Here is a 25030-nt window from a genome sequence, read left to right on the forward strand (position 1 = left end):
ATTATCACAAAATGAAAAAGAAATTTTATCCTTTTTAAAAAATACTTTTTTCTTTCATTTGGGGGTATTTTAACTGATACCATCAATTGAGTGATTCTAAAATAAAACTAGACTTCCTAAACCTAAAATCAGATGACGTTTTTCCTTTGGTTAGTGCTGCTCCTTTAAAATAACTCTGTGATGTTCATTTCCTAGGAGTTCTATTGAGAGTTTCAGTGTACAAGACGCTCCAGTAAAATTTTAGGTAGGGCACAGCATTCACAACTAGAGCATATAAAAGTTAGGTGAGAAAAATGCACATTGCCTTTTCTGGAGGAAAAAATTATATATTCTGTCTTCCAAACTGTTTCCTCTTGATGAGGAAAAGCCTTCTTTTCTCTTTAGAGCTTCAGGAGGAACATAAAGCTGTTGTGTTTAAAAACATGTTTAAGCATCTGTCAAAGTAAGCTGAAAGTTACCTAAGCCTTACCATTCCTGAACAAACTATTCTGATAGGACCAACAGCAGAAAAAGAATATATTCGAACAATGCATTATCTACGAAAAAGTAATACTGATCAGGGTCAAGAATCGTAATAGTTGAAAAAAGACCAAACTGGTCATAGGATACACTAAAGTAAAAACACTGGGGAATTAAAATACCAGAAGTCAACTGTAAGATTTTAAGTGTGTCATTATATAGGTTTACTAACAGAGAATGAAGTTGACAAGTCAAATTGCTCTGGATACACATTAGTACCATCAGTTTTATTTGTACAAGAAATGACTGGTCCACTGGACTTTTCTATATAACTCAGTAATAATGACTGCTCCTTCTGGACAGACCAGTGATATTTCCCCCATAGTTTTAATGTACAAAACCAGAGTAGTTAGAAAAAAAATCCCAAGTATAAATAATGCAACCTTTAATCTATTAAGGGTCACTAAATTGTTACCACTGATTATTAGAAATTATCCATTTTATTTAAACAAACAAAAAAAAATTAAATTTCTTTTCTTCAGTTTTGGGCCAAGGAATATGCTTGCCAAAACAAAAAAAGCTGTAAAGGCCACAGAGCTTAGTGATTTTTCAGGGGAAAAAAGTCTCAATTCAGGAAGGGACCAAATTTTGGAAGCTTGACAGAATAAAGATGAAAAAAACTCCTTTAAAAAGAAAATGTTAGTTAATTGGTAGAATTTTGGTAGTAATAGGAATTTTAATTAATCTCCTGGAATTATGACAGGGATGAGTGAAGACTTGTGATGCATGGAATAAGAGCTAATAACAAAAGGATATACTAAGGGGCAGTAACCATATGCTTTTATTACTAAGTAAATGATAATGCTAAATTTAATGCCAATCACATTCAAGGGAGAAAAATCCTTTAGGGTTTTTGGGCTTATCTGATGACTTGGGAAATAGGAAAGGAATTAGACAAAAGTGAAAATGAGCATTGTGTACAGACCATTATAGTCTGAAATTTCTAAGAAATACGCTTTTTGTGTATAACCAAGTTTAGGCCCCCCCGATTTTGGCAGTTTTTCTGTCACAGGAGGGCATGAAATCTAATGTTCATCCTTTAAAACTGCTGGGAGACATGGCTGCCAATCTGTTTCATCACTGTCAAGTGAGAGAGGAAGGGCAACTTGTTCTATGCTCTCAAAAGCATGGTTTCCCCAAGACAGACTTTTAATTTGATCGACTTCTGGCTAAAGTAAGTGGGCCCAGAAGAAAGACTATCCAATGAGGGTGTAGAGAGTCTATGAAATAGCTGTGCCTTCTAATCCCAAGTTGGTAAAGGCTGTACTTCAATTACCCTACATGTTGAAGCTTAATAAGGCGTAACTTCAGTTACGGCTGGAATATGGGCAAATGTATTCCACATCTGTTCCTTAAAAAAATGTATCAGGCCTCTTCAATAAATTTCAACTGGTTGTGTGGGCGTGTTGTGAAGGCTTTGTTCCAGGAGACACGCTCAGGATTCTGAAGCAGCAGCAACTCAAAACATCAGTAATAAAACTTTGGCTTAAAATTAAAAAGAAAGGAAGGAAAAGTCAAACAGGTGCAAGTCGTCTCATGAAAGAGGTATTGTGGACTAAACCCTCAAATGCTGTTCAACATTAGTTTCCCCTGTCTTCACTGTTACCACCTTCATTGTACAGGAGTTATATCATTCTTTTATGGTTAAGTTTCATAAATAATGAGAAAACCATATGTAACAAATACATCATATTTCCCACCCACCCAGCAACCCTCCCCAAAATAAGAAAAGTTACATCAAATTAAAAAGTAGCTTCGTGAATGAAGGTACTGCTCTAAGTTGCACTTTCCCTGCAAGTGCGGCCAGTGCTTTTGCGCTGGGTATGAAGGAAAGGAAAAAATTCTCCACATAAACTGACAAAAAATTTAAAAATCAATGTCCGGTTTCAACCAGTCAAAACCGGGCCAAGCGGAAGCCGAGGTATCTCGGTACCGTCCCATCAGAGGTCCTTGCAATGCCTGTTCTTCATCCTGGTAGGTATCTGTGTCCTTGTGATTGTAAACAATCCAGAAGATACTGTGTTTTTGTTCCTTAAAATGTCCTCTGATTGGCAAAATGAAGTAAATATTTGTTTTAAAAATAGAAAATGAAAATTAAACGAGAAGAAAAGAAAAGAAACACAGTGAGCTTGTTTGGAGTCCATAGGATCCGATCTGGAAGAGCTCGGAAAACGTGTTATATGTCTTCTCCTGTTTTCGGCTGGAAAGGTACTAGAGGTTGCGTTGGTCGAGGAAAGAATTGTGGAGTAGGAAAACCAAGGATGTTAATCTAGACTTCAGAGGATTCAAGTGTTAGCTTCATCATCTGTGTCTTCTATCAATACCTTAGTGTCACGAGCCTTGGATCTAGTGGTAATGAACGGAAAAAAAAATACTTAGTCCATTACTAAAATACAAACACATCCAAAGTATTAGGTACATTTTCAATCTTACTACCGTTAAAAATACATAATAACCAGTCATGGACACTATGTACTACACCAGATAGACTGCTCCTAGAGCTTTGTATTCAATTTCAGATATTACTGGAAAAACACTAAGAAACTAGGTTGTAACCAGAGGAAGGAAGCAACAATGGTAGGTCATGTGTAATGTGCAATGGAGGGGTTTGGATTTTATGATGTACTTTTTTAACCTCTCCAAGATACCAATTTTCATCTCTGTAAAGCAGGAATAATGATACCTTTTTACATAATACTGCTTTCACTTCATGGAGACAGTATGAATATCAAGTGAGAGAACAGATATAAAAAGCATCAGTAAAGCATTAAACGTTAATGCTTTACTGTTAAACGAAGAATTAAGATGAGGATGACAGAAAAATCATTTGAGGAACACATGAAAAACTAGGAGAGTTGGCCAGCAGATTACGACTAAAGGAGAGACATGACAGTTGTCTTCAAACAGTTGATGAAGTATACACAGAAGAGGGGATTCCCTGGTGGCTCAGACGGTAAAGAATCTGCCTGCAATGACGGGAGACCTGGGTTCAATCCCTGGGTTGGGAAGATCCACTGGAAGAGGGCATGGCAACTCACTCTAGTATTCTTGCTTGGAGAATCCCCATGAACAGAGGAGCCTGGTGGGCTACAGTCTATGCGGTCACAAAGAGTCGGACATGACTGAGTGACTATGCACAGCACACATAAGAGAGAATACTAAGTCATGTTAGAAAGCCCAACCAGGATCAACTGGTTGAAGTTATACTGAAGCATATTTCAACAAAAGCTATCTACCACAGTAACTAGCCAACAATAAAACCAGGTGCCTTGTATGGTTATAAACTTCACTGTCACTGATGACTGTCAATCAAAATAAGATAATCAACTATTCAGGATTCCATAAAAGAGATTCTTGCACAGGATGAAAAATGGAGTATTAGATAACATCAAAATATTCTGCAACTCATGAGCTCCATGAGGTAAAGTAGGTATTATTATTACTCGATAGAGGTAGAAATAGACATTAAAAATGTTAAGGATGTGTTAAATGGTTGCAAGAGTCTCAAAGTTAGCATTCAGTCTCAGATCTTATTTTAGATTCGCTGCTCTCTTCCTTTGCACAAAAGCTGCTCCATTGTTCTAAATGTCTTCCCCTGGAGGCAATCTAATAAACTGGTGTTTTTCCACTGAACATCTGAAGCTGAACATAAAGATCTACTGCTTCCTTGTTTTTGAAGCAGAAAGAGTGTATGTCTGGATTGCCCTCTGCTGGTGACTGGCGAGGATTCGACTTTCGAATTTAGGAGCTCAGTGGGATGACCATCCATTGCACTGTCTTCCAGTCCTTTGTGGATCTCACCTTGCTAACTCTACCAGCCTCCACATGCCCTCCTCTTGCTTCTTCAAACTCTGCTTCCTGCTCTATGTAACAGCATCCTGCTTTGTTTTAACGTTCTTCCTACTGACCTCCCTGACCATTCCTTTCCTACCCCTTTTGTTTGTTCTTTTTTTTTTTCTCTTGCTTGTGCTTGTTCTCCAAGACAGTTCCTTGCTCTGCTTTTCTCTACAATCTCTTCTTCAGAGAACTTACAAATTCTATCTGAAGCTCGGGCAATTTCTCCTCTGCTCCCTGTGGGTTATTACCATCTCTAATTTTTTTTTTTAAACTTCCTTTAAAATGTTTCCTTGTTTTCTTTTTTGGCCTACTGTAAGCGCCCTAGTCCAAGTCTTTAACGTTCCATACTTAAGAATACTGCAATGGTCTTTCAGTTGATCCGGCCTTCAGTTTTCCCTTTCCCAATATATGTTGCACAGTGCCACTGAAAGTTATGAATGTATTACTTTCATAACATTCTATGAAAAAATTCTGTGACTTCCTCCTGCCTACAAGATAAAGCTTTCAGCCTTTTACAATCATACTTCATTCAGCTAAATTTTGTTACTATTTGTTACAAGCTCTAGTCACATGGCTTTTCTTTCCATTCCTCATTTCCACCTTTATGTCTTTACTATGCCTCTAGCTTATCCAAACACTCCCTTATCCTTCAGAAAACTGCCCTGTCCCCTCTTTTATTCCAATCCTTTGTGATATCTACTGTCTCTAAATTTCAAATGTGGCCACATAAACCCTACACTTAGAGGGTACAGCTATCCTCCAAACAACTTTTAGGAATATACAAAGTCAATGACCAATAAAAATATTGCTGTAGGTATTTACTAAGAAAGTAAAAATAATAATAGTTTATACTTATTGAGCTCTTTCTGTGAGGAAACTGGTGTAAATTCCAAGTCATAACAAACAAACTACCTAGCCACCCTCTGAGCAGGGACCATACTAATCCCAATTTCGAGATGAGCAATAATATAGAGAAACTAAGTGATTTGGCCAAGATGACACAGATGTCAAGTGGCAGAACCAGGGTTCTTAAAATTTACAACTTGAAAATGATTTTTATACAAGATATACTTAAGAGTCAAATAAAATATTCTCCAATAAGTTTTTCCCAGTGTACTTTTAATGCCAAATCAGTAGGTATTAATTAATACATTAATTAACATACTAATAATATTTTACACTATGTGTCCATTAAGACATTCTATACATAGGTTGTGAAAAATGGCTGAACACCAGCAATTTCATCAGGTTCAACATGACTGTTTCTTAACTTAAATGTTGTTGTTTAGTCGCTAAATCAGGTCCAGACTCTTTTGTGACCCCATGGACTGTAGCTTGCCAGGCTCCTCTGTCCATCGGATTTCTCAAGGCAACAATACTATTTTCTTCTCCAAACTTAAACCTGAAGGGAATTCATCTCACAGAAGTGGCAGCCATACGTACTGAGAAGCGAGGCGAGGCCGGCGCAGGGATATGCTCTGGCTGTACTTCCACGGCCGATTCTTCTGGCGGTTCCGTACCCCATCTTCCTGGTCCATCATCTGCTCTAGGAGCGTCTGATCATCGGCATTCAGAGGGGCCACAGAGATGTCCCGCACAGCACGGAATTCACCACAGTTATTCAGATGTTCGTTCTCCAGGCGGAAGAAGTTCCACACAAATCGCCTTAGCAAAACGGGGTAGGAGTAGGTGAGTTACTTATAAAAGGCGAATATACTGCTGCTATCACCTGTAGACCTCCAAGTACATCAACTTTCCACTCATGGAAATAAACACACACACACAAAAGAATTAAGGACTAGAATATTAAAACAGAAAAAGGTGGTGTGTGTGTTGAGGGGAAGGGGACAAAAATGGAATAGGCAAAGGAAAGGGACTCATGGAACACAGGTTCAGAGTGCTCATTCTTTCACTTTATTGAACAAATATTTATTGAATACCTACAGTATGACAGGAAAAGCCACAGTATGACAGAGACAAAGCCTATGCCTGTATAATTTCTAATAACAGAGACAGATATTAAGCAAATAAACAATTAGTTAACAGTATGTGCTCTGAAGAAAATAAAGCAGGGCAAGGGTACAGAACATGCTTCTTTGAGGAGATGATATCTAGCAATCTGAGTGATGTAAGGAAGCAAGTCAGGTAAAATTCTAAAGAAAAGGGTCCAAGGCAGAGGAAACAGCAAGTACAAAAGGTCCCACGCTGGAGAGGACTTTGGTGTGTTAAAACAACAGCAATGTCAGTGGGGCTGGAATGGAACAGGAAGGTAAAAAGGGCAGGAGATGAAAATGGAGAGGTAGAAAAGGGCCTGATCCACAGCCTTAAAATCTACAGTATAGAGTTTAGACTTACAGTGTGTCAGAAAACAAGGAGTTCTGAGCTGGAGAATAATGTGATTTAAGATCAATCTGCTGCACTGTGAAGAGATCAAAGACAGCTGAAGGGAGATCAATTAGAGATGACAGAGACTTAGATTCAGGTGGGGATAACAGAGGTGATGAGAAGCAGACTGATAGGATTTATTTATGAAGATGAGGCTTATTGGACATGGGATGTGGGTGGTCTCAGGTTTTTGTTTTCAGTGAATGGTGAGACCATTTACTAGAGATCTGAGTTATTTCTATTGCCATTAGGTACCCAAGAGGAAAATTCAGTAGCTAGATGGATATGAGTTTGCAGTTCAAGGGAGAGACTAGGACTATAGACAGCATAAGAACAGAATTTCAAGTCATGGGCTTAGGAATAAGTGGAGGAGAAGAGTAAAGAGGATCAAACCCTAGAGCATACCAACATTTACAATTTGGGAAGAGGAAAAAGAACCAGTAAACAAATCGAGATGCAACAGACCGTGAGACAGAAGAGAGTAGTTTCTGAGAAATCAAATGAAAAGCTTTGCTGAGAGGTAAAGTCAGATAAAAGAACCACTGGATTTAGATAGAGGATAAAGAGGCAATATGATCTAAGAGCACAGATTCTGGGAGACTGTCTAGATTCAGATTAGGGATCTGCTACTTACTAAGTGTAACAGCCTTGGATGATTTACTTAACTTATGCTTCATCAGTAAATGAGATAGTAACAGTACTTACCTGACAAGATTGTTGTAAGGATTCACTAAGTTAGTACATGTAAAGTGCTTGGAACAGTGCCAGGTATGTACAGGATAACACATTAGTGTTTGCTGCTGTTATTAATTTTTAACAAAAGCAATTTAGTTTGAGTACTGGGGAAAAGGACGAGATGAATTAAAGGGAGAATGGGGAAGGAGTCAGAGAGCAGAGATAGCAAGTAAAGTTATCTCTTGAAGAGTTTTGCTGTAAAAGAGAGCACAAAAATGGGTAGTAGTTGCAGAAGAAAAAAGATTCAAAGGATATTTTTTGCTTCTGCTTTAAATGGGTGATATAACATCTGATTCTATTAACCAAATAATTTTTTAAAAAGAAAAAATCAAGAATAAAAAAGTAATTGAGCTACCTTTTTTTTTTTTTTTTACTAGAAAAAAAATTAAAGCAGCATACATGAAAGAGAAAAAAGAGAATGGGGGGAGGTGGTGGTGATGGAGAATTTCAATGACATCTCTATTCAGAATTATTTTAAAATTTCCATTGCAATTTCAACTTCAACCCATGGATTATTTATATATATGCTGCTAAATTTCTAAATGTTTGTGAATTTTCAGGTATCTTTTTGTGATTTTATTCTAACACTTGTTAAGACTTCCTTTATACAGCCCAACACATGGTTAATTTTGGTAAATGTTACATGTGTATTTAAAAGCATTTGTATTTAGTAGCTAGGTTGTACGCAATGCTCTACATATGTCATTTAGGTAAAGTTGGTTAATTGATCACTTGTTTTCTTAAAATTTTATTTATTTTTGTCTGTGCTGGGTCTTCATGTCTGTGTGGGCTTTTCTCTAGTTGTGGTGAGCAGGGGCTACTCTCTAGTTGCGGCGTGCAGACTTCTTGTTGCTGTGGCTTTTCCTGTTGCAGAGCACGGGCTCTAAGGTTCAGAGGCTTCAGTAATTGTGGCATGTGGGCTCAGTAGTTGTGGTCTTCAGGCTCTAGAGCACAGGCTCAATAGTTGTAGGGCACAGGTTTAATTGCTTCGTGGCATATGGCATCTCCCTGGATCAGGGATCGAACTCGTGTCTCCTGCTGCTGCTAGGTCACTTCAATCGTGTCCGACTCTGTGCGACCTCATAGACGGCAGCCCAGCAGGCTCCCCCGTCCCTGGGATTCTCCAGGCAAGAACACTGGAGTAGGTTGCCATTTCCGTCTCCAAAGCATCGAAGTGAAAAGTGAAAGTGAAGACGCTCAGTCGTGTCTGACTCTTAGCAACCCCATGGACTGCAGCCCATCAGGCTCCTCCGTCCATGGGATTTTCCAGGCAAGAGTACTGGAGTGGGGTGCCATTGCCTTCTCCCCTGCATTGGCAGGTGGAGTCTATACCAACTGAGGCACCAGGGAAGTTGTTACTTGATTACTTATTTACACTGAGAAAAGTATGCTAACATTTTCCTCTAAAATTATAAATTTATCTACTTTTACTTTCTAGCAATGTCAACTTTCATTTTACTATTTTCAAGCTATGTATTAGGTGCATACAAATTTGAATTGGCTATCACAGATGAATCTCAAAGTCTTTTGGTTTGGCAAATTTCTTAAGTGCAAAATCAGCTTTAGTGTTCTGCTTATCATGGGGTACCTACCTTCACTTAAGAGTTTGGGCTATCATGTCAGATCATTGATGCTTTTAGGAAGATTAAAAAAACATTTTATCTGGCATTTTTATTGTTTCCACTGAGAAGGTGGGCTAAATAACCCAGGTTGCTAAATTGCAAAATATGATTCTCAAAAGATTTTCATTCTAATCTCTGTTCTAAGACTTTTTACCTCCCTGTTTCTACTCACAACCTTTCCATTGGAGCTCAATTATTTTTTTTAATTTAAAAACTTATTAAGTGTAACACACGCTCAGAGAAGTGAACAAGTATGATGGACACAGCATAATGAATTTTAGCAAATTGAACCCCCATTGTGTAATCAGCACACATTTCAAGAAACAGAACATTATTGCACCTTACTCCCCACTCAGGAGAAGGCGATGGCACCCCACTCCAGTACTCTTGCCTGGAAAATCCCATGGACGGAGGAGCCTGATAGGCTGCAGTCCACGGGGTCTCGAAGAGTCCGACACGACTGAGCAACTTCACTTTCACTTTTTACTTTCCTGCACTGGGGAAGGAAATGGCAACCCACTCCAGTGTTCTTGCCTGGAGAATCCCAGGGACAGGGGAGCCTGGTGGGCTGCCGTCTATGGGGTCACACAGAGTCGGACACAACTGAAGCGATTTAGCACTCCCCACTCAAGGAGGTTCTCTTGGTGCCACTTCCACTCACTGTCCCACAAGGGCAAATACTATTTTGACTTCTAATACCATAGATAAATTTAGCCTGCTTTTGAACTTCATAAATTTGAACTCATACAGGGACATACTCTTTTGTGGCTAACTTCTTTTGCTCAATACTTTGCCTTGTGAGATTCATTCATGTTTTTGTATTTAGTCTTTTGCTCATTACTGAATAGATTTGCATGTGTGTAAATATCACAATTTATCTATCTGCTCTAGTATTGCTAAGCCCTTGTGTAGTCTCCACTTTGGTCTGCTGCAAATACTATTATTGTGAACATTCTTGTATGTGGATCTTGGTGGCCTTAAGTCAGTATTTCTGTTTGCTATATACCCAAGAGTTCATGCACAGCTTTGGTAGATAATGACAAAGAGTTTTCCAGAGTGGCTATTATACTGGTTTCCTCCTACTTGCAGTGTTTGTAAATTCCAATTGTTCTATATCCTTATCAATACTTGGTGTGTCTGTAGTTTTCATTTTAGCATTTACAGGTGAGCAGCTGTATCTCAAAAGTAGGTTTAAGTTGCATTTCCCTGGTGACTAATCATGTAAAGAACATTTCCATATGTTCATTAGTCATTTGGATATTCAAATGGAGTCCAATTCTTAAAAAAAGCTTCTAAAAAAGTCATCATCAGCATAACTTTGTAAGAATTAATCTCTTAGTCCTTCAGTCAGAATTTTCCAACACTGAGGCAGATGAGAAGTCTGAGAAAAGTTGGAAATTTTAAGCTTTTCAGGTATAAGTTTTTAATAAAATCTAATTTATAAGTACTGAGTAACATTTTAGGTAAAAAAAAAATATCTGATAAACTTTACAGTAGTCTGCTTACCGGAAAACCTCAAGGGGAGCAAAGACAGTAGCAATGATGTCCCCAGAATGAGGCAACGAAGTCATGGAGGTAATTGAGATCTGGATAGTCCAAGCAAAGCGCAGGATCACATCCTCTATGATGGCACTGTAATAGTAGGCCTGAGGGATAATAAGCAATGTGTTTCTTACAAATAAGCATACCTAGCACAGTAAACAAGAGTCACATATCATACTGACAGGCGTGAGTAAAAGAAATAAAGAGTTCCATATTTTAAAAGACTTCACCAATTTAGTTTTTTTTCATATATAGGACAATATTCAAAATGAAGTTTTACTGAATTTCAGTGATCCTTTAACAAACATATTAATACTTCATTCCCATACTGTATACTAGGCTCTCTTCTAGACCCCAGAAATACAAACCAGATGAGATTCTCGAGCTGACTGAGATGACATTCTAAAATGTATGTGATATACCAATGGCTCAATAGTTCAAATTAGAAAATATGAGATTTACTAACTCTGTTATTTGCACTTTTATTCTCCAATTGCCTTACCCTACATTTGAAAAAAGTTTTTCCTTCTTTTTTGATGTCAGAAAATAACACGAAGCTTGGATTTCACTAACAATTAAATTTAAGGGATGTCCCATTTCCACATGGGGAAGACAAGCACTCAACTAATTCTTTCAGTTTTAGCTACATAGTTTTAAGCACACAAACTGCCAACTGACTGGAACTATAATTCACGGATTTTCTATTCATCTCAAGATATCCAGCTCTTTAAAATATGTATTTAAAGGCTACAACATCTTATGGGAACTAGAACTGCTATGTATTAAATCATAGCATTTATATTATTAAAAGAATGTCAGCAAAGGAACATCAGTCATGTTAGAAGGCTACTAAACAAAAGAAACAGCAGTCCTCTTCTTGTCCTATTCTTTAGAGGCAAACATCTTCAAATTTTGAGCATTATCTTCCACATTTCTAAATAATGTGTGTATATTGCTATATCTTGATTAATCAATTTTAGACATTATTCATCGCTTACTATGATTAATTTTATGAAGATTTTTAAAAACACATTAACTATCTCTCTGTCCCTTCCCCCAGCCATTCAATACATCAATAATGTAATTTTTGGATAAATCCACATGCAGTGAAATCATTATTAGGTGTTTTGATGAAAAGCTGCAATTTTGTATGTCTTTAAGAGCCAATCAAGCCGATCCACAGTTGACTGATGTGGGAGCTGATGTTACCAAAAATTAAAAGTCTTTTGGGAGGAATACACTTAACTTGAGGTCAAGAGATACAGAAAAGTTAAGTTTTAATATGGAGATAACATAAATGCTTTCTGGACCTGGGTATGGTGCTCAACAGTATGCACTGTTAATGCCAAGGAACTTAGTTTAAGGTTCATATAGCTGTGTTCTTAATTTTTAAATGAACACCCACTGAACTGCACATATAGCTTCTTCCCTTTTTTAGCACAACAAATTTAACTCCAGTATTTGCCCTTTTAAAGCTGAGAGGGGTATGGTGATCTTCTAGGACATTTTTCTTATATATTTGTAAAGCCTAATGTACAAAAGCATACTATGACCCTAAAAATGGGTCATAAAAATACGTAATAACAAAGCAAGTGGAAGATTCTATTAACTAATTTTATTACATAGAAATAAAAAAGTACTTAAAGGATGAACACGTTAACATTTATGTAAAGATATAAATAGTTCATCAAAGCAATCATCATAAGATAGAAATGCATTACATCTCTCAGTAAGGCAAGAACAGTACAAGGAGCAAAGCCACATGCATTTGGTGAACAAAAGGCCATCTTTTCTTGAACACATGTCTGCTATCTGACTTGTGCTTAATATTACTTTTTTAAATTTTCTTTTCAAATGAGACTTAAAAATCACTGTCAATGAATATCTCCTTTTCTGCCTTCATTTGTTTATATGAAGTTACCCTAACATATCATTCATCATATTCAGTCTATCATTTATTTTCAATCCTCACACTTGAAAACAGCCTTCCCTAAGCACCAGTTACATATTACACAGTCACACACTTTTCGAAGTTCAGTTCTGAAGTACTGATGACATTTTGACATAGTATAAAATATCAGTGGCCCAATTTATACTCTCCTCTGCATACAGAATTTTAGGATTGGGAAAGGATCAAGAGATAATCTAGTGTAACATCCTACCTTACAGAATACACTGCAGTCTGGTTGTCTAAAGTTATGTAGCTCATTAGTGAGAGAGCTGGGGTTAGAATTCACTTATAAGGATTCCCAATTCATTGTTTAGTTTCTTTCAATATCTGAGTAAAGATACTTTTGGTCTATTGACTTTTTAATTCAGTCCTTCTCATCCTTTCATTCATAATTTAGATAAGGTGCTCAAATGATTCTCAAGTAATTATCCATGTATTTTTGGATCAAATCGAAACTTTAAGAAAACTGATTGAAACAAATGACAGGAAAAGCCTTCTTGATGTACCCAGCAAAGTCAGGCACACCTCTTTCCTTTGTGCTTTCACAGCACTGCTCATTCAGTCAAGTATTTATTTATTTATTTATTTATTCATTCATTCATTCCACAAACATTGTCTACTGTATGCCTGGGACTATGCTGGATAGTAAGGGATACAGATACCTAAACAGGTAATTAAAATGCAATGTGATAACTGCCATAATTGGAAGTTTGTATCGTGTAAAATGGGACTAGGACGATTGGCTAATTATGCTTGGAGAGAAAGGAACAAACTGACTTTTAAAAAGAAGGAACAAGGGATTTCCATGGCAGTCCAATGATTAAGACTTTGAGCTTCTACTACAGGGGACATGGGTTTGATCTCTGGCTGGAGAACTAAGATCCCACATGCTATGTAGTGTGACCAAAAATAAATAAACAAATTTTAAAAATAAATAAGCAGCTTGATGTAGAATGCTAAAAAAATAAAATAAAAATAAAAAGAAGGAACAAGAATTTGCAAGGTAAACTAAGAGGAAACGGCATGTGAGACCTAAGGTAGGGCATAGTCGCTGAGTCGTGCCTGACTCTTTCACAACCCCATGCACTGCAGCCAACTCCATGGACTGCAGCCCACCCGACTTCTCCCTAAGTCTCATGAGACACAGGGAACTGCATGTTAAAAAACAAATCATAAAAGATATTTAATTATTTATTCCTCTATTCTAGTCTTTATTACATTGTATTGCAATCTGTTTACTTATCTGTTTAGAACATAGATTATAGCGTCCTTGAGAACCAGAATTTTACTTTATTTCCTACAGCACCCAGAATATAGTTAACATCTGGTACATTTTTACTGACTGAATGGATTAGCATTTTTTGGTAATTATTTTAAGTGGGCTGGTGTTGGGTATATACTGTAATATACCTGAGTGTTCTGTTTTTGTGTTTTTTCTTTTTTAAAAATAAATACAAGCACTCTTTGTACATACTTTTTGGGGGTATACAATCTCTTCCCGGAGGAAGGTGTTTTCTCCTGCATTCTTATCAAAAAGACCCCAGTCCATCTTCAGATCCCAGATGAGGGTATAACAGGAACTGATGATACAAAAGACGATCCACAGATAAAAGAACACCATGGTGTCTGAGTGACGTTGTTCTGAAGAAAGAAAAGGGAAAGAGAAAATTACTACATTCGAGTAAAATTCTTCATTAAGTAAAACTAATTAAAAAACAGATTCTTCCTCCAGCTCCATAAATAGATTTTAAGTAAATCTCCTTAGTAGGATCCCCATCTAAAAAAAGTTAAGTAATAAATCTGATTTATCTGAAATTCAAAATAATTATCAAACATTCAACAAATATACAAAACTTATACAAAAGTGCATTTAGAATTTAGGGGCTCAATGCTGAAAACATAATATTTCAAGTAATTGTGATGGAGGTTTAGAATATTACAAAAGTTGTCATTTTAATTTTTGCCATCAGGTGGCAGCTTTGGGTCAAAGATTTTGAAAAAATGTATGAAACACCATTAACAAGGGATGTGCTGCATTCACTTTGAGAAATTCTTGGATCGTTTTTACTTTAGAACAACATTTTCTTCCCATACTTAGATCTTATCAATATTTATTGTGAAAACAGGTAATTTTAATTCTAGATAAAATGCTACAAAGCGACAACTGATAAGGAATGTATCCTTAAGAACATATATGAAAGCAAATTTCTCTCAAACCACAAAGCAAAGCATGATATTTTTGCTCCTTTTGGACTTTATTTAATGATGAAGTAAAAGTCGGTCAGTCATGTCTGATTCGTCACAACTCCATGGACTATACAGTTCCGTGGAATTCTCCAGGCCAGAATACTGGAGTGGGTAGCCTTTCCCTTCTCCAGAGGATCTTCCCAAACCAGGGATTGAATCCAGATCTCCCGCATTGCAGGCAGATTCTTTACCAGCTGAGCCAAGGAAGCCCAAGAATACTAAAGTGGGTAGCCTATCCCTTCTCCAGGGGATCTTCGAACCGGTGTCTCCTGCATTGCAGGTAGATTCTTTACCAACTGAGCTATGAGGGTTTTAAGCTGACAGACAACATTATAAAGTGCACTAAATCAGAATAATACACAACTTTTATCTTTTTCACTCTTAAGTGCTTTGTATATTCTCCAATGAAACTCTTCTTTGTTAAGTCTGAAAGTTATCATGATGTTATATCTGTTTTCTGGCTATAAGGCATAGGTATATAATTACTACTAAATGGTCCTCAATCATCAGGAAAAAAAAAAAAAAAAGGTGTCATCTAATTCAAAAAAAGTTTAGATTTCAATCAGTTTCCCAAAGGATCAGAAAGTAAAGGCTGTATCATGCATTATCCATAATCCTTCCTAGTAAAATAAACACGTGCTGGAAATTCCCTGGTGGTCTAGTGATTAGGACTTGGTGCTTTCATTGCCAGGGCCTGGGTTCAGTCTCTGGTTAGGGAACCAAGATCCCACAAGGATCACAGTACGGCCAAGCAAGCAAACAAATAAAAAGTTCTTATTAATCATTTTATACATTAAGGTGTTAAGTACAGTATTATTCAAAGGTGCCTTTTAAACATCTATAATCTATTTAGTTGAAACGGCCATTTGTTATTGATGATAATTGGAGCTCAAAATAAAATAAGCAAAGTACTATGAGAACATCAAGGAGAATGGGACTGTTTCCAAAAGTATGAAATAAGAGGAAGCAGCATTTGAGTTATTTCTAGAAGCATAAATAAATAGTGTTGCAAAAGTCAGGCAGATGAGGCAAGGCTATTCAAGGCTAAAAGAAACTAATGAAAAGGCATGAGGGTGGGAATGTGCAAGGCATGTTTTGAGAAGCTTCAAGTAATCTAAGTCTAGTGTGGGTGAAACAGAAGATGTGGGGGAGTGGGTATGCTTTGAAATGAGGCTAGAAGACATTCTGGGTCTGACTGTGGAATGCTTTCTTGTGACTTAGGATTAGATCCATATTTCAGAAAAATACCTGATTGGCAGGTTGTTTTTTCGTCAGAACTATTTAGTTGGTTAAAAAAAGATACAGATATCTCTGAGCTCCAGTGTGTTGTTAGCAACAGTTTGTACCAGCTTTATGAGCTGATTAATAAATTTTCAAAACTTTGCAAACTGGTTGTTAAACACAGTCATTTTAAGTTAAATTACATAAACTTTATAATCTGCTATATTAAAAACAAAGGCAATGAAAACTCAGATTCATCACTTCCTAATTATTTTACTAAAATTTGATATTATTTGTTCTTTTAGGTTATATATGTTTATTGTATCTATATAATGGAAATACTATATATCATCTCCCAACATTCCACATGAATCATCTTAGTAGCTTGAAATTGGCTACGGTGGCAGTCTGTATTTACACCATGGAAATCAGCAAACACTGCAAATCAGTGCCCCATCCCCATTCCCGGATGAGAGCTACTATTTAAACATGCCAGGACACCACATTCTTCTCCTGGAAAGTCAGTGGTAGGGAACAGAAATACAAATTTTTAAAATGGCCCATAGCTGATTCTAATGAACAGTAAAGCTTGGATATAAACACATTTTAAGATTTAAACTATTTCCACAAAACTTTCCTCCATCAAAAGCAAACTGAGTTAATATTTGTACTATAACATGGTGCTATACAAAATATCAATTTACAAGATTTAACATAATATTTACTTACTACATAGGTTTAGTCAGATATGTTCTGACATACCTGTTCACTTCATTCTATATACAGACATAGAGTCTAGCTGAGTAATATTTTCAATAATTAGCATCATGGTTGCATTAAAAAAAAATCTGTAACTCATCTACTAAGGTTTGTAAAGAATAAAGCAAATTTAGCAATGTAATACAATTCATTCATCATACATTCAAAATAAGAACAACAGAGAAAAAGACAGAAAAATGAATTAATAATGAAACTAAAAATAATGTGCTAATTTTCTGTTATTTCTTCTAGCTTTTAAATACAAGTTCTATCTTTAGAATATGGGCTTCACTGGTGGCTCAGACAGTAAACAATCTTCCTGCAACATGGGAGACCTGGGTTTGAGATCTGGGTTTGATCCCTGGGTCGGGAAGAACCCCTGAAGAAGGAAATGGCTACCCACTCCAGAATTCCTGCCTGGAAAATTAAATGGACAGTGGAACCTAGCAGGCTACAGTCCATGGGCTTGCAAAGAGTCAGACACGACTAAGTGACTAACATTTTCATTTTTCACTTTTCCATCTTTAGAATATAATTCTTAAAATGGGACAATGGGCTGAATTGCCTTCCTTTAATCCCATATTATTTCTATGAAGTTTCTATGAAACATACATAAGGACTCACTGACTTAAAAATATTTTAATACAGTATTTTAGAATAAGTAATTTGTATCTTATGAACTTCTTCAAACAATGATTAACAGGCACCTGGTCTACAAATGCTATATTTTTGGTCTCTTTTTAATTATCACCCTTACTTGATCTTTCCCATCTCCTAAACGAGGAGTGCGTCTCCCTGAAATTATCTGCCTTCATTGGTATTCAGGGATTGTATCAGGAAGATATTATCACTTTAGGCAAGCAATTACATCTAATTCTCTGTTGGCTAACTCTGGTAGCCCACTTTAGTAATGTTCAGAATCACAGAAAATCAAGTCATTGGTATTCTACCCTAAGCTTCTATTACACACCTGCCATATTAGAAGCATAATTAATACCAGACATATGGATGGTAATGGTATCCACTGAATCTAAAACGAATAAGCTTCTTAGAGTTTTGTACCTATTAGGCTTCATAGGAAGAATTAAGCAAAAGAGTATGTTAGGAAAACTGCTAAGAGAGAAAACAGAAAAAATCACATATGGACATCATCCCGAGCAATATTTCATGAAGGATATATTAAATAAGGCTTCCCTCATGGCTCAGACGGTAAAGATCTGCAATAAGACATGGGTTCAATCCCTGGCTGGGAACATCCCCTGGAGAAGGGAATGGATACCCATTCCAGCATTCTTGCCTGGAGAATTCCGTGGACAGAGAGCCTGGCGGGCTACAGTCCATGAGGTCTAAAGAGTCAGGCAGCATGTTAAATATGAAAAAAGTGGCACTGTATGTAAAGTGAACAGTGTTCTTTCAACCAAAACCTTTCTACTCTGGTAATAGCTTACTAGTTTTTAATCTGAAATTAAACAAGGAAACAAAACAGACTGGGGACACTGTTTTCAAAGCCCAAGCCTATATAGGTAAGCTGAGTTATGAATGAGTTTGGCATCTAGCAAATTCCTAGTTCTATTCCTATAACCTAAAAGCATCAAAGCACTGAATTATGAGACTAACATGGTTCTCTGAAAATTAATGGATCAAAAACTTCTGTGATCTTTAAATACATTTCAGTTAATATCTGTGTTATTACACATCTGTGTCACATGTGTTATACCTCCTTAGGTGGTTATTAATTTATCCTAGAACAGGCAAGAGAGACATTATATTCCCATTTTAAAGTTAAGAAAGCTGAAGTTCAGCGAGACAGTCAGTAGGTGGAAAGATAGGTGGGTTTGATGTTAGAAGAAATGGGTTTGAATCTAGACTCTACCTCTTTTCAACTCTGTGATTATAGAAAATTCATAATCTTAAAATGACAGACAAAAATGATAATCACTAGGCCTAAGGATAAATAAGGAAGCTAGTAATAGGAATCCTAATCAAAGGAAGTTTTTTTTACTAGACAGCACCATTTCTCTAAGACCATCTCAACTCAAAAAAATAGCTCCATAAACTATTAAGAAATATTAAAAATATTTCCAAGGTATCTGGAAAGCAGAATTTAAAAACTACACACATATTACCATTTTATACTGTATATAACATTATGTTAATAGAAAAAGACAGAGGTAGCTATCCCTGATGAAGAAAGTAAGATTATTAAGGGGACTCATTTTTAACTTTATTTATGTATTATTTGAATTTTGTTTTTTACAGTGATATATACATATCCATGTTTTACTTGTATAATTAAACTAAAAGAAAAAGGAAGAAAGTGGGCTAAAGTGTATACCTGTGGCAGATTCATGTTGATATATGGCAAAACCAATACAATAAAGTTAAAAAATAAATATAAAATAAAACAACAACAACAAGAAAACAGTTACTAATAGGGTGATGATATTTTATAAATGATTTAAAGAAGTGTTTAATGTTGTTATATTGTTTTTATAAAGGACACAGGAATTCATCTACTCATTCAACAAATGTTTACTGAGTGTCTACTACTATAAGCTGTGTTTTATATACATATGTTAGATCAGCTGCAAAGAAAAATCTGTTGTCTATTGGGTAACCAGGTATATTTTAGAGAACAGAAGTATACTGAAGAATTATTAAGGGTTAAGTGTGAAAGAGGATGTAAAATGAACAAAGGCACAGTGTGTAAGTGTATCTGCAGAACTGTGTACAGAGAGGGAATCAACAGGTTAAGACTTTCAGAAGCCAGGAAAGGCTTCCTGGAGGAAGTGCTACTTGAGTTGAGTCTTGAAAGTCAAGTCTTGAGTTAATCAGGTTTGTGAGGCAGAGAGAGCCATATCAAAGAGTAGAGATCATTCAGCCAACAAATGAACACCTACTTACTAAATGCGAGATATTATTCTAGATACCATGTACACAGTTATGAATCTAATTCACCAGTGGACAAACTTCCTACCCTAATGAAGTTTACTACTTACTTGGGGTAGACAATTATCAGATACACAAATAAACAAGATGATTTCGGATAGTGAAAAGTGCCATGAACAGAACATGGTGACATGAGTGATTTTGGTGGAATTCCTTTAAATAGATAGTGTAAATGCAGAGAAGATCTCTAAGAATATCTGGGTAGTGAAAAGGAGCCAGCTACATGAAAAGCTGGAGGAAGAGTTACATACATAATATTACATCTTCTAGTAACCATATTTTAAAAGCTAAAAAGAAACAGGTAAAAATAATTTTAATAATATATTTAATATACCTAAAATGTTATTTTAATGTATGACCCATAATAATATAATGTATACAATTCTTAGGGAGACCTTTTACACTCTTTTCCATACCAAGTCTACAAAATTCAGGTTGTATTTCACATATAAAACATATACCAATTTTGACTAGGCACATCTCAAGTGTTCAGTAGCTCCATGTAGCTAGTAGCTACATTAGTGAATAATGCAGTGCTAGATACTATAAAGGAGATGACTATGAGGAGTGAAGACTGGAAGTGGTGTATTAATGAAAAGGCTCTTGTGGTAGCTCAGTGAGAAAAGATAAGGACTAGAATTGAGAGCAAACAGAAGGTATAGAGAGGTCAGGCAAAAACTGAGAAATATTTAGGAACTAAAATTGTCAGAATTTGGTGAAGTGTGAAGATGAGAAGGGTAGAGTCAAGGATGACTCCTAGCTACTGCTGTTGTTTTTTCCCTCTTTTTTTGCCCATGCTGCAAGGCATGTGGGATCTTGGTTCCCCAATCAGGGATCAAATCTGTGGCCCCTGCAGTGGAAGAGCAGTGTCTTAACCACTGGACCACAAGGAAGACCCAAAGGAGGACTCCTAGTTTTTAACCTGGCTGACTGGGTGGGACAGTGCCAAGAACTGAGGTAGAAAACACTGGTGAGTGTGGTGCTAAAGAAACCTTAGGGAATAAAAATGGTTAGCTTTGGAATACTGACGTTGAGATACCTATGAGACATCAAGGTGGAAGATGGCCAGAAAACAACTGGAAATAAAAATAAACAAACTTGAGATACATAATGGGGAGTCATATACATGTAGCCAGTGATTGAAACCATTTCGGAAGCACCAAAATAATACAAGCCTCTTCTGTGAAAAGGGCAATGACATAATCAGAAATAGAAGTCTTCTATCTGTACTGCATTTGGCTAAACTTGGTTGAGTTTATTCTCCCTGTGTTTCTTTATACCAAAGATCTGAAGAGATGAGAGCTCTTTCAAATGTTACAGACCTTCTCCTAGCTCTTTCAAAATAAATTTTAATTCTGTATTTGTAAACATTTCAAGGTTCATAAATATGTTTAAGTTATTATATACAGTCATTATGACTATCAGAATAGAGACAATAAGGAAAGGCAGAGTACTGTTTTCAGAGGTAGGAATGAGAAAAGGAAACAGACTAGACCAGATGGCTTACTGAGATAAGGAAAGTCTTTTTAGGGTGAGAGACTGTTGAGCATATATATAGGTTGAAGGAAAAGAGCCAATGATGATGAAAAGATTGAAGACTTAGGAAAGAAAACGGGTGAGTGCTGGAGCAAGATCCTGAAAGAGATATGAGGAAATAAGGTCAGAGCACTAAGGTGGGAAACCTTGTTCCCCAGTCTGGGAAAAATATGATGAGAATAGGTTTTGATTAAAAAATTATGTATATAGGTAGAAGACAGCTGAAGGAAAATGACCTGATAGGTTCAATTTTTTCAGGGTAGCAGGAGACAAAGGTAGTCTGTGAAAGTAAACGGAAAGACTGGGTTGGAGGTTTTGAGAAAAGGAATGAGCTAAATACTTTGTGCTTACATTGTCTTCTATTACTACATAAACATATTTTGGGGGCTTTCCCAGTGGCTCAGCGGTGAAGAATCTGGCTGCAGTTCAGGAGCCGCAGGAGACACCGGTTTGATCCCTGGGTCGGGAAGATCTCTTGGAGGAGGGCCTGGCAACCCACTCCAGTCTTGCCTGGAGAATCCCATGGACAGAGGAACCTGGCAGGCTAGAGTCCATAGGGTCGCAAACAGCTGGACACAACTGAAGTGACTTAGCATGCACACACGCAAACGTAGTTTTTCTCTCTTTCCTACAAGACTATACCCTATCTACTATTTTTAAAAGAATTTAACTTTAAAATGCAGTGAATTGCATATGTATTTTCCATTAAATTGTAATGTCTTTTAGGGAAAGATCTCATGTCAGCATTTTTTCAGGGCCTATGTACTCCACTTCACACAGCAGGAACTCAACATTTGCCAAGTTGAATTGAGGGCAAGCACTGTGTTTTAATTACTCATTTTTAAACTTTCTGCACAATGCCTTACATTCCAACAAATATTTGGGGAAGGCAAATGGTTCCTGGCAGCCTACACATACAATGTGTCTCTAAAAATTTGTATATGCTGAATATGAAAAAGTCAAGTAACAGATGTACATCTTGTATGAGGATTTAGTTTCCTAAGAACTAAAAATAAAAAATAAAACCCTTTATTGTATCTTGTCTTTTAGACATACTATTTTATGACATCATTTCCAGCATCTTTGGAGAAGGCAATGGCACCCCACTCCAGGACTCTTGCCTGGCAAATCCCATGGACAGAAGAGCTTGGAAGGCTGCAGTCCATGGGGTCGCTAAGAGTCGGACACGACTGAGAGACTTCACTTTCACTTTTCACTTTCATGCATTGGAGAAGGAAATGGCAACCCATTCCAGTGTTCTTGCCTGGAGAATCCCAGGGACGGCGGAGCCTGGTGGGCTGCCGTCTATGGGGTCGCACAGAGTCGGACACGACTGAAGCAACTTAGCAGCAGCAGCAGCCAGCATCTTACAGACATTTTTCATTTTTACGCTTTATTAGAGAACCCAGATAATCTCTTTAAAACCAACGTGTTAGCACTGACACTTAAAAGTTGCTGCTTTCAGCATGCCTAATGATTTCCATCTTTGCTTTAGTTATATTAAATGAGACATTTCCTTTTTAATAAGGAAGTATACCATCATATATAATTTCTATTCATTTTAATAAAAATACATAAAATATCCAGCTTTCAATTGAAAATCACTAGTCATACCAAGAACAAGGAAGATAACAAATTGAAGGAAAAAAGTGTATCAGTAGATGCCAAAAATGAGATGATATGCTGGAATTACTTAATGAAAATGCTTTAATGAACAATTAAATAAATATTTGAAACAATAAAAAAATTAAAAGCCTCACCAAGGAAATACCTAGTCTCAGAAAACAGAAGACATAACAGCTGAGTAGAGAAGACAGAGGAAAGAGTCTGCAAACTGGAAAACAGAAGAATAGAAACTACCCATCTTAAACACTGGAAAGAAAATAAGATTTAAAAAAAGAAGAAAAGAGAAGAGGTTCAGTGCCGGGGTCCAGCCCCGGCTGATCCAGGGTATTCGAAGGAGAGACGGTGTCGGCGATTTATTTAAATATTAATTAGAGATATAAAGAGTAATAGAATGAGGATAGCTCAGTAGGAAAATTCAGTGGAGAAAAGAGGCTGAGTAGCTTGGTTTACGCGGAAAATCAATATAACCTGTGACACCAGGTTAGCTCTGACCACAGAGGCCGCAGGCACCCTCTCGAATAGCGGAAGGTGCCCCACCTTAGACACCTTCTCGAGTGGGTCTTAGAAGCCCAGGCAAATAAATGGTCGCAGAGGACCTCCGCGCTCCAGATGGAGACTCAGCCGGAATGTGAAAAGAAAGAATGACATGGGGAGACCAAGCTTAGGTGAGCAAGGCCCGTAGCTTTATTTTCAACAGGGTCTTTTATACCCTAAGTTACACATAGAGGATAATAGGGGATGTGAAATCATGCAAAGTGAGCAGTCTTTGATCCTTATCATAAACTAGGGTTTCTTTCCTGCAAATTTATCGTATACAAATGGTTTAGGTGATTTACATCATCTTCTGGCCAGAAGGCCTATTAACATTTTATGACTCTTGACAAAGGTTTGTCAACCGTAAGACTTATTTTCTCTAAGAGTAATTATTTTAAGGTTTGGCGCCATCTTCCGAAGGTGTTAGATAAAGTTGCATTCCTATAGGGCAGAGGTGTATTGGGTTTACAACAAAGGAAAGAATTTATTACCTTAAGGATCTAAAGTGGCTAATACCAAGGCCACTACTTATTTTTTCTACATACCAGCTATATTAATGAATACATATTCAAGGATACAATACAGGGGATGTGGAAACTTGGCAGCAAGCATTGGCTCATCAATGAAATCTTTTACTGGTTTTATTCTGACAGTTTCTAACTCTCTGAGAGGCTCTAAGCTATTTGAATATCTTAAGCTTCCCATGCCTCTTGAGGCTGAGAGACTGTAAACAATCGTATGCATAGCTGTAGGAGTCCGGGTAAACTTGTCAGGCGAGTTAGAGAGCTATCTGAGGGGTTTAGATTCAAACACTCCTAATGCCCAGGAACTTTATTAATTGGAGCTGTAAGTTAACTCTTTGTCAGAGGGAGCGAGATGGTGGTGGGGGACAGCCCCCACTAAAGTCAGAGGTGAGAGCACAAAGCAATAAAGTAGGCAGACTCTGGTTTTTTGGGGGTAGATGTTCCAGAATATTCAGGGAGCCTCCTGAGGCTCGATCCCGCCTTTGCGTATGCCGAGCCTCCTTCCTCACGATCTCTGCCATGAGTGGAGTGTCTCTCGCCGGCTCCCGGCAGTTCAGGACCCATGGAAACGTAAAAAATGACCTAGCATTTGTGTCATCAGAGCCCAGAAGGAAAGAATAGAGAGGGGCTGAAGAAACACTTAAAGAAATAATGGCTGATAACTCCTCAAACTTTTGGTAAGAGACTCAAAGCTACAGATTCAAGAAGTTGAGCAAACCTCAAATGAAATAAACCTAAAGCCAAGATACATTATAATTAAACTTCTCAAAACTAAAAGCAAAGTAATGATGACCACAAGAAGGCTATCAAATAAAGCAGATTTCAGACCAAAGAAAACTAGTGGAAACAGATAGGGCCATTATATAAGCATAACAGAATAAAGGCACAAAGAAGATGCAGCAAGCCTCATTGATTATGTCTACACCAACCAACCAGAATAGCAAAATGTGTGAAGCAAAAATGGACAGAATTGAATGGGAAAAAAAAGATAAATCTACAATTACAGTTAGAGATTTCAACTCTCCTCATCAACAACTAATGGA

General features: G+C 37.0%; 1 protein-coding gene across 1 annotated transcript in view; it reads right to left on the minus strand.

Annotated features, from left to right (window-relative positions):
* Window positions 1-725: 725 nt before the first annotated feature.
* The window catches only part of XPR1 (xenotropic and polytropic retrovirus receptor 1), a 203046-nt gene continuing 178741 nt past the window's right edge, over window positions 726-25030 (minus strand). The window contains exons 12-15 of the mRNA XM_070384838.1: window positions 14066-14232; window positions 10605-10744; window positions 5800-6021; window positions 726-2865 (exon numbers count right to left, since the gene is read on the minus strand). Of these exons, the coding sequence (XP_070240939.1) occupies window positions 2805-2865; window positions 5800-6021; window positions 10605-10744; window positions 14066-14232 (590 nt within the window). The 3' untranslated portion in view covers window positions 726-2804. The remainder of the gene's footprint in view (window positions 2866-5799; window positions 6022-10604; window positions 10745-14065; window positions 14233-25030) is intronic.

The sequence above is a fragment of the Bos mutus genome, chromosome 16, assembly GCF_027580195.1.
Source record: "Bos mutus isolate GX-2022 chromosome 16, NWIPB_WYAK_1.1, whole genome shotgun sequence".
Classification (NCBI taxonomy): domain Eukaryota; kingdom Metazoa; phylum Chordata; class Mammalia; order Artiodactyla; family Bovidae; genus Bos; species Bos mutus.